This window comes from Ctenocephalides felis, unplaced genomic scaffold (assembly GCF_003426905.1).
Source record: "Ctenocephalides felis isolate EL2017-DRISC unplaced genomic scaffold, ASM342690v1 CF-g0.4_SCAFFOLD_03572, whole genome shotgun sequence".
NCBI classification, from domain to species: domain Eukaryota; kingdom Metazoa; phylum Arthropoda; class Insecta; order Siphonaptera; family Pulicidae; genus Ctenocephalides; species Ctenocephalides felis.
The window spans coordinates 493039-504436 of record NW_020539726.1 but is presented as its reverse complement, the minus strand read 5'-3'; the positions used below and the strand labels follow the sequence as shown (position 1 = coordinate 504436).

General features: G+C 30.0%; 1 protein-coding gene across 1 annotated transcript; it reads right to left on the bottom strand.

Moving 5' to 3' along the window:
* Positions 1-523: 523 nt before the first annotated feature.
* On the bottom strand, positions 524-892 carry LOC113387878 (proteasome subunit beta type-3-like). The gene has a single exon (XM_026625266.1). It carries the CDS (start codon positions 890-892, stop codon positions 524-526), a length of 369 nt encoding a protein of 122 aa, XP_026481051.1.
* Positions 893-11398: the final 10506 nt, after the last annotated feature.

The following is an 11398-nucleotide window of genomic DNA, read 5'->3' as shown; positions in this document are numbered from 1 at the left end:
GATTTTGGAGATATGGAGGAAAAAGTAAAAAAATGAGCCATTTGGCGGTCAAAAATGAACATTACACATATGCACATCAAATTATCAGACATTTTATAGAGATTTTAACAATAAATATAAATTTTGTTCACATTTCTATGGGTTCCGTACCAATGTTTACGCGTTAGACGGTGACGCGGCGCTTACGCGCTTTGATATTTCGTCTTTATGCAGTTAAAGCAGTAACGATTGCTTTGAAAAAAAGTTCAGAATTTAAAAAATATTTCAAAATAAATGATTTAAGATAGAATGTTTTATTATGGTCGAAATTCTATTAAAAATCATTGATCAACTTTTATTGATTATTATTATTGATTATTTTCAATTACTCGAATTTTGAATTGCGGTACGGGAAGTTCCAGCAATTTGCCTTAAGCCAGAATTCCACTTACAACTAGCTTAGACAATATAATTACTGAAAGTAAAATTGTGCTCTTTGTGCGCCGCCCTACCCTATTCTGAATTTCTGAATATTCAAGAAACCTTATTCTGAATGAAGTTGTTCAAGCTTACCGGGGTATTCTAAGCCTGCAATCACTGGCTCGACCATGTAAGGAGAAAAGCGAGCTTCGTACAATATATTCGACAAATTTTTTGCATAAACTTGCGGTGTCATTATTCTGCTCTCGTTGACTTCGTACACATTCTTTCTAAAACGCATCCTCTTTAAAATGCGTTCTGAATCCGTTGGAATGCCGGCAATTCCCAAAAAGAGATGTTTGCCAACCTGGAAAACCTTCTCATAATTTGTAGCTAAAGTTATTGAACCTCTGCCGTAACGATGGTCTGAAGCAATGGCCACACATTGGTCGCCGGCCATCGCGATTACGGCTCCCATCAATTGTTCGGCCATGTCGAAATAATTCGTGAAACAGAGTCGTAAAATTGGTTTATGGGTATAACTAATAAATTCATTTGTTTTCAAAAAACATGAGGGATTTGACATTTGATGAGATATAATGAAATGGAGTGGTTTTGGACAATGACAAATTGATGATAGTTGTTTTAATTCATGATAAAGATAGCATCTAACTGCACTATAGTTTATTTCTAGCTAAAATGCGTCTGCAAGTAAAGAAATTGCTACATTCTTTAAATTGTATGCTTTAATGTTTTGTACGCAAGATGTAGAGTAGGGCCATACTGGTTTATCTATGGGTAGGGCGAGGCACGTAGGTCCAATTTGACTTTGAGCAAATATATTGTGAAAAACAAAGCAATTATATAACAATAAATATTACTTATCAAACAAACAACTATCTGGCTGTGTCATAATTCATTATTGTAGTAAATTGTGTTTTCTTCATAAACTGGCCACCTGGTCTTTTCACCGATTGGACAACCAGGTGACAAGCAGATCGAATGGCTAATTTTTAATTTTAAAAAGATTAATAATAGCTACAATGTTCAACCAATGCAAGATATAAATTTTATTTTATTTATAAACAGAGATAATACTGTTAATAACCCGGATGTGGTATTTTGACAGAAATATTTATCAGCAGACTTAGAATAACTATTTAATTAATTTATTTTTTGTAAAATTGTTCCAATTTAATTTATTAATTTAGTACTATTTATTGTTTACGCCTTTGTCAGGGTAGAGGTTAAACTGGTTTTTTACCCACCCACGATAAAGCTTTTATATAGGTTATATAAAAACATCTATTGAATCTAACTTAAAAATAATAATACATCTTATAAAACAATTAAATAACGTACACTCAAAAGTTATATTAAGGCCTCGTAAATTAAACAACAGTGACAACCGATAAAAAACGAAAGAAAATACTTCTGTTATAGATTTTCAAACATGACGGCTTATCTCCTGATAGAAACATTGCACGATTCAAGACAATAGCTGATTACACATCATTCTGCCTCTATATTGTAAAGTTAAAAACTTTACTTATTTTTGCGACATTATTTATGGACCTTTTTGCCCGCGGAACATAAAGAGCTGATATACCCTATGTCTGCTCATAAAATCTATTTTTCGGCCAAGACGTTAGTATAGTTGTATTAAAAAATTGACTGAAGATGAAGTATTATAAGCATTTTCACTCATTTCTACATCGAAAGCATATCTAGTATATATATATATATATATATATATATATATATATATATATATATATACATGTAGATATATATAAATCTCCAAAAATTTCGAGTTAATAAGATGAAGGTACAAAGTGTACTTACGAGGTCTGTTCAAAAAGTACCCGGAATTTTCGTTTTTTCAAAAAAATATTTATTTATTCGTCTACATTAATGTGGTCCCCTTCAAAGTAGTCCCCCCCAGATATAATACACTTATGCCAGCGTTTTTTCCAATTTTCGAAGCACCCTTGATATTCACTTTTTGATATGTCCTTGAGCACTCTCAGCGATTTTCTTCAATCGAGGAAAACCGCCGTCCTTTCATGGGTCTCTTCAACTTTGGGAATAGGAAAAAGTCACACGGAGCCATATCTGGTGAATTTTTGCACTTTGCAACACTTTATTTCATTTTTTACGCAAAATTTAATACAAATTCTTTGACTTTTCAATTCTTCCATTGTAAAAATCGCCGAGCTCAGAAAAACACGTCAAACCTTAGCGACTACCACAGACAAAGTAAACAGTGAATATAGCTGAAAATTTCATCATACTTTAGGGGCATGTATACCAACACAATAAAAAAAAAATTTTGACAATCAGACACTCCAGACCCGCAAAATTTAATTATTAGTAATTCCGGGTACTTTTTGAACACACCTCGTATATGCAAAGATAGTAATAATATGTATGTATCATTGAACAACAATGTGATATTCGCGCCCTTGAAACTCCTATTTTAGATCTAATAAAGGCGTAAATAGGTCCTTCACAATTATCTCAAAAAAAACAAGCTAAGTATAGATTTCTTTAATGATACTATTTTAAAGTATAAAGCAAAAGATGTTTAACCAGCCGATACCTTAATTCTTGCGACGTATTTATTTTTGTTTTTAGTTTTTTTTAGATTTGAGAACTTGTCAGTTGAATCATTGGATTTAGTTAAATTAGACGATTAAAAAGTTTTAATACCTACTTTAAACATTTTATCTTTCGAAAGGAAATAATTGATAAACTCTCTTCTATTTCAATAGTCTACAACTTTGATTTTTTATGAGCATAGTATGATATTCTAGATTGATCTTTAGATACCACGTGCACAACATGTAATGCATTAATTAGATATGAATCTCAGTTATGATAGTTAAGGTTTTACCTGGATTTGTAATAAATACAAAGGTTTGCTAATGACTATTATTATTTTGTTCTTAGATTACAAAAATTAAATAAATCATATATCACATAACGCGCAAAAATATTGTAATAATTAATCATCAATTATTTTAATCAAAAAAATAAAATACTTATTATTATTCTTGCAAAATAAAAATCTATTTTGTATTCAGCTGCTACAGCTAATTGCACATAATGAATTACACCTTTCATTATATGCCGCACCTAAAACAACGACTTACAATATAAATATCTGTTGCAATAACTTTACAGAAAAGTTGTTTATTGATTATGTTGTTCGTAAATAGTTCTATCATTATTTAATACAAATTTATAATATTTGGAATAATTACATAAATAATGCTGCAAAAACTGCATAACTGCTGCTCTAACTAATCATCACAATGACAAATATAATATTTAAAGAATAGAAATAATTTCAACAAAAATTAAGGTAATATTTGTCTATATTCAGGACACACTTGCATTTATTGTGAATTTACAAATAAAATGAAAATTATACTTATAAATGTAATACAAAATTTTAAGAAACTAGTTGGTTTGGTATTTAGCCTTAAGGCAAGTTACATGAACTTCCCGATATGTGTAATTAATCGACTTAATCAATAAAAAATAATTTGAGTGATTAAAAGTATTCCGAGTGGATCTATTACTCATGATTGAAAACGAACAAACACTTTGACTCGGAGTATTTTCTAATAGCAAATTTTCAAAAATCACCAGTTTTTATAATTGAACCAGTTTCCGTAGGACTTTAATGGTTTACTATGTTCATTAAAACCAAGTACTCTATCGTTATACCAAATAAATCGTCTAATTTTAATTTTAACAAACGTGAAAAAAACTACTCATTTTCTTAACCTTTGATTAATTTTTAAAATTAAACTAATTGTCGTAAGAACGCAATATTTCAGTAAGTTCTATAAGACCATGATGTATATCGCCAAAAAAAGTTCCATGAAAATCGGCTTAAATTTTTTTTTCAACAGTTAATTACAAGAAAACGGCTCGGTAGATTTTCACCTAAAACTAATCAGTACCATTTACAACTAATATCTTTCGAACAGTTTTTCATTTTATAAAATCGGTTCGGTAGGATGAGCTTAAATGTGGACGAAAAGTTTAACACTTTTTTTTAAATTACAAAGAAACGGCTCAGCAGATCGTCTCACAAAACTGACAAATTATAGTCCTCATTGACATACATCAAATGGCTTTTAAATTTATGAAATCGGTTCAGGCGTTTTTGAGAAAACGTCCATCAAAGGTTTAATGTTGTCAAATGTCAAAGAAACGATACTAATTTTTGCAAACTTTGACGATTTTTTAAAATTAAACTGCTTGTCGTAGGGCCGTAATATTTTAGTATGATCTACAGGACTATGGTATCTACCGTCAAAAAAAATCATAAAAATCATTACAAAAAAACTGCCCGACCGATCTTTACCAAAAACCAATCAGCACGATTCCCAATCAATATCTATCGAACGGTTTTTGAATTTTCAAAATCGATTCAGAATTGCGGGCTAAAACGTGGACGAAAAATTTTTCACTTTGCTGCGGTTTACAAAAAACCGCGCGGCCGATCGTCGCACAAGACTGAGAAACGCTAGTCCTCATCGAGATACATCGAATGGCTTTTAAATTTTTGAAATCGATCCAGCTGTTTTTGAGAAAACGTCGATTTACGGCAAAAAATCTGTTCACACACACACACACACATACACACACACACACACATACTTTTTCCAAATTTGGTCTCATTCGATTCAGAATGGCTTGAAACGTCGAGAAAACATAAAATTAGCAAGTCGGATTTGCTAATAAAAAACATAAACTTCTCCTTCGGGAAGTTAATAAAAAACACTACTGATATAAGGCATCGTACCTCAAGACAAATTGCTGGAACTTCCCATACCGTAATGAAATATTCGAAAAATATTAAATGTTTCGAAATATATTATTATAAATGCTGTAACTTTCATTATTAACTTCCCGAAGGAGAAGTTTATGTTTTCATAAAAAAATCCGAATTGCTAATTTTATGTTTTCTCGACGTTTCAAGCCCTTCTGAATCGAATGAGACCAAATTTGGAAAAAGCATATGTGTGTGTGCGTGTGTGTGTGTATGTGTGTGTGTGCGTGTGTGTGAACAGTTTTTTGCCGTAAATCGACGTTTTCTCAAAAGTGGCTGGACCGATTTCAAAAATTTAAAAGCCACTTGATGTATCTCGATGAGGACTATTGTTTGTCAATTTTGTGCGGCGATCGGCCAAGCCGTTTCTTTATAAATCGCAGAAAAGTGAAAAATTTTTCGTCTACGTTTTAGCCCGCAATTCTGAATCGATTTTTAAAATTCAAAAGCCGTTTGAAAGATATTGGTTGGGAATCGTGCTAATTAGTTTTTGGTAGAGATCGGCCGGGCCGTTTTCTTGTAATCATGTTTTTTAAAAAAAAAATTCGACGATTTTTAACTTCCCGTAGGGTAAGTTATAGTAATCGCAAAAAATCGAATATATTTTTTTATATATCTTTACGTTTCAGAGGTTTCTGAATATTTTGGCATACCTTAGAAAAAATGGATGTATGTGTGTGCGGATACAAATTTTCGTCGACGATTTCGGGAACACGGATGAAGCAATTTGAATAATTTAAAAAACATTCGATCCGTATTGATAAGGAGACGTGCTGATTAGTTTTTGGCGGAGGTAGGTCTAGCCGTTCCAAAAATATGGGGCAAAAAGTGCGAAAAACGGTACCTCAGTTTTTAATAGAACGGAGCGTCCGATTTTAATAATTCAAAAAACATTTTACTTGTATTGACAAGATGAAGATTTGTTCAAATTTTTATAAGGGCAAGTTTAGCGGTTTCGGAGATATAACGAAAAAAGTAAAAAAAAATGCCATTTGGCGGTCTAAAATGATCATTAGACATATGCACATCAAATTATCAGATATTTTATAGAGATTTTAACAATAAGTATAAATTTTGTTTACATTCCTATGGGTTCCGTACTAATGTTTAGCCGTTAGACAGCGACGCGGCGCTTACGCGCTTTATATTTTGTCTCTATGCATTTAAAGCAGTACGATTGCTTTGGAAAAAAGTTCAGATCTTCCAACATATGTCAAAATAAAGAAAACATTTTTTTTTCAAAAAAAAAAAATTTAAAAAAAAAAATTTAAATAATTTTTTTTTTCAATTTTTTTTTTCAAAAAAAAGTAATTTTTTGTCAAATTTATAGTTTCTCAAAAATCTTATTTTTTTTAAGTAATTTTTTTTCAAAAATGTTAATCGTTTTTAAAAAAAATAATTTTTGGTACGGGAAGTTCCAGCAATTTGCCTTAAGGCACGATGCCCTAATTGCCTTAAGACAGAATTCCACTTACATCTAGTTATGATCATTTTTTTGACGGTAGACAACATAGTCTTCTACATGATACTAAAATATTATGGCCCTACGACAACTGGTTCAGCTTTAAAAATTCGTCAAAGTTTGCAAAAATTGATATCGTTTTTTTGGCATTTGTCAAAATTAGACTTTTGATCGACGTTTTTTCAAAAACGCCTGAACCGATTTTAGAAATTTAAAAGCCATTTGATGTATTTCGGCGAGGACTATCGTTTGTCAGTTTTGTGCGACGATCTGCCAAGCCGTTTCTTTGCAATTTGAAAAAAAGTGTTAAACTTTTCGTCCACATTTAAGCTCATCCTACCGAACTGATTTCAAAAAATCAAAAACTGTTCGAAAGATATTAGTTGGGAATGGTACTGATTAATTTTAGGTGAAAATCTACCGAGCCGTTTTCTTGTAATTAACTGTTGAAAAAAAGTGTTAAACTTTTCGTCCACATTTAAGCTCATCCTACCGAACCGATTTTAAAAAATCAAAAACGGTTCGAATTAGTTGGGAATGGTACTGATTAATTTTAGATGAAAATCTATCGAGCCATTTTCTTCTAATTAACTGTTGAAAAAAAGTGTTCAACTTTTCGTCCACATTTAAGCTCATCCTACCGAACCGATTTTGAAAAATCAAAAACTGTTCAAAAGATATTAGTTGGGAATGGTACTGATTAATTTTAGGTGAAAATCTACCGTTTTCTTGTAATGAACTATTGGAAAAAAATTTAAGCCGATTTTCATGGAACTTTTTTTGGCGGTATACATCATGGTCTTATAGAACTTACTGTAATATTACAGCCTTATGACAAGTAGTTTAATTTTAAAAATTCGTCAAACTTTGCTAAAATTATTATCGTTTCTTTTAAGTAGGATTGATGAAGTATATTGTTTACACTTTTTTTTGATTAAGTCGATTATTTACACATATCGGGAAGTTCATGTAACTTGCCTCAAGGCTAAATACCAAACCAACTAGTTCGTATTTTATAGTCAAAATATAAGAGCTTATATAAACTTATGAACTTGTTCATAAGTTTACAAGATAAGTAAATAAATAGAACTTAATGAAAGGGAGTAAAAACTAAGGGTCTTGTCTCATATTTCTAACTAAAAATTATATAAACTAAATTCCAAAGTTAAAATTATTTATTTATTCTCTTAAAAACAGCAATTTTTTTAACAAATAGCTCCGTATCTCCGAAACGTCTTTGTCTTTGCCAAATCACTTCTTCCTATAATTACGAATTGAATGTTTTTTGAATCCTTCAAATCGGATGCAAAAACTCAATTTTTAACTTCGCTTAGGGTAAGTTATAGTAAATTAAAAAAAATTATATATATTTACGTTCCAGAGGCATATATTAGAAAAAAATGGATATATGTGTGTGTGTGTGTATGCATGTTCGGATACAATTTATCGTCTAAGATTTCGAGAACACAATTCAAGCGATTTGAATGATTTACAAAACATTGCCTGATTAATTGAATCATTGATATCTCATGTTTAATAAAAAATATAATAATTAACTTTCATCTCATTAAGCACACTTCAAATTGTTGTCTGTCTGTGTGTTATATAAATATTATATTAAAGTTTTATGTTATTTATTGATTTGAAACATTTACAATATTCAAGTACCTTAATTGAGTATTTTTTATGTAGTAATCATTCAATTGTTTGAGCATGAGAGTCTCTTCTTTAAGATGACACTTTGTGTCAAATGAAATAATATATTTGCAAAATTAATTTCACAAAACAAGTGATCGAAAACAAAAGTAGCATTTGACTTTTTAATTAAAAACTGATAGCGCATGAAATCTGCAATCCCAAAGACATGTGATAAATATGGAAATTGTTTTTCGAAATAAACTACATTTTTGAAGATAAATTTAGCCGGATTTACTTAACACACTTAAATTATTCTCAACTCCGAAGTATTTAAAAGTTTAAAATTCAGATCCAATTTGTTTAATCTCTAAAAAATATAAAATGAGTCGCTGAATGAACTTCCACTCGCCTAATAAAATCCCGAAGATGTGATTAAAATTAAAGTTTTAGCCGACGACTCTAACGTGATAAAGCTCATTAGTGCAACTCCAAAACTGTGCAGTTTGAGTGACATCATATGACAGTCGACAATTATTTATATGAGTTTATTTACCAAATTCTTGACTTACTCATCTTCAGTTCAGTAGTAATATTTAGTTACGTGTTTGATTTTCTCTTGAAAGACACTAAAAGCATGTTGGAAGCCGGAACTATATCCCTTCACAAGAGGTTTATTTTAGCAGAAATACGTTTTGTATAAATGTTTATTTTTGTTTAGTATTCAACTCTTTGAACAAACGCTTTTCGAGCTTCCTAATTTGCATCTAATTATTCTTTGGGTTAACGTTAAAACAGACAGCTAAAACAATGTTTTAAAATGCTTTGTAACATGAAGCATTAAAATGCACACCTTGTGTTCGTGATATATACATTGAAACCTACAACTACGAACAAAAATACCAAAGTTAAGGTAAAAGTTATTTAGTTCTAAGTACCATTTTGCCTTAAGGCAAGTTGCAATAACTTCCCGATACGTAAACCCAATAGAATTTTTTAAAATCGATTCAGAATTGAGAGCTAAAGTGTGGACGAAAAATGTTTCATTTTTCTGCTATTTACATTGAAACGACTTGGCTGATCGTTGCGCTAGTCCTCATCTGGCTTTTAAATTTTTGAAATTGGTCCAGCCGTTTTTGAGAAAATGTCGATTTACGACGAAAAACCTATTCACATACACACACATTCTTTTTCCAAATTTGGTCTCATCGATTCAGAATGGCTTGAAACGTCGCGAAAATATAAAATTAGCGAACCGGATTTTTTGATAAAAACAGAAACTTCTCCTTCGGGAAGTTAATAATTGTATTTGAATTAATAAATTAATTTGCTTATAACATTTCATTCCATCCATTTCGGTTTTAAAAATGTATTTATGTAAGTACGGCTGTAATCAGTAGATACATACAAAACATGAAACGTACATATGCTTCGGCATAGATTCTAATTAGAATTGCTTAAAAACGCGGCGAAATTATAAACTTTGACCACGCGTCAAATGAACACATCAATGGCGAATAAGTACTTGTGGCGTAACTCATTTCTGCTGCGCTTTCGTCTAGTCGCATCTTAAGAAGTTTTACTTAACCTTTTTTCTCCAACATTTAATTACGAAGAAACGGCTTAGCTGAAATTTACGAAAAAGTAATCAACGCGATTCCCAACCAATATCTTACAAACCGTTTTTGAATTTTTAAAATCGATTCTAGATTGTGGCCTAAAACGTGGGTGAAAAATTTTACAACCGCCGACGTTAGATCAAAAATGGGCTCACATACACACACACATACTTTTTTTCAAATTTGGTCTCATTCGACTCAGAATCCAATTTCGTTTTTCGCTCAAACATAAATTTCTCTTTTGAGAAGTTAATAAATCGTAAAAGATAAAAATAAAGATAGATTCGTATAAATAATAAAATTTCTTTGAAACGAATCTCAAAAACCATTCGATTGATTATTTAACGAGTGTTATTGAATGTATTAAATAACTGAAAAAGATAATTAATGTTTAAGTAACGCCTAATCAGTATTTTGATTTTAAATAAGTTAAGTGTTTTTTCAATGTTTATTTTAACTATTTTCCAGAAATGCAACAATTAGTTTGTTTGAACAGTTAATTACGAAATAAGTAATTTATAGATTTCCATAAGCTACATAAAACTACAGTCTATCAATAATTAAAATTCTAATTCAATTTGTCTTTCATTTTGATATTTTATAAATAATATTATAATATTTTAATAAATTTAATAGTTTTTAATTTAATTATAATAATAAAATTTATTAGTTGCACTTTGAGCATTTATCAACAACAACTATCATTATCATGGTTGATCAAATGATAAATTTATTTTAGCTCTTACAAAGAAAACTGTCTTTGGTTGAAATCAATTAAATCCAATTGATAAATTGATAAATATGATTCATAATATCGATAGTTAAATCACACATAAATTTTATCACAGAATTGAAAATCTATATGCAATTCTAATATATGAGAATATATAAGAAAATTTTGAAATTAAATTAAATATTAACGGTTCAAATAATATAATTGCTCAAATTTGTAAATAAAATGCAACAATTTTATAGTCTAAACATAAATTTAGTTTGTTACTAATTAAGAGTTTTACATATTATTTTCTACTTATTAAAACGTTAGTAGTAGTTGTATCATGTTTTCATATCCAAGAAAAGCTCGTTAAAAGTTCATTATATAAAGATAAAATCCACACAGTTTCTTTGGATCTTTTACATAGTGCAAACTGCAACATAATGAAAGATTCCATTTTACTCTGTACTAGTTGGTTTAAAATAGAAAAATATGAAATTTCACTGACCCATCAAGTCCAATATATAGAACTTTGTCTGTACAGGGCATTTTGATGTAGAATATTTCGCAAGATAGCATCTATATTATAAATATATTAGTCATATATTTATAAATATAGAATTCTTTATAAAATCTATTATAACTGCCTAATTACCTCAAAACTACTACAACTTTTGTAAAGAGCTTTACAAAAACATTGTTAATAAAAGTATAATTCA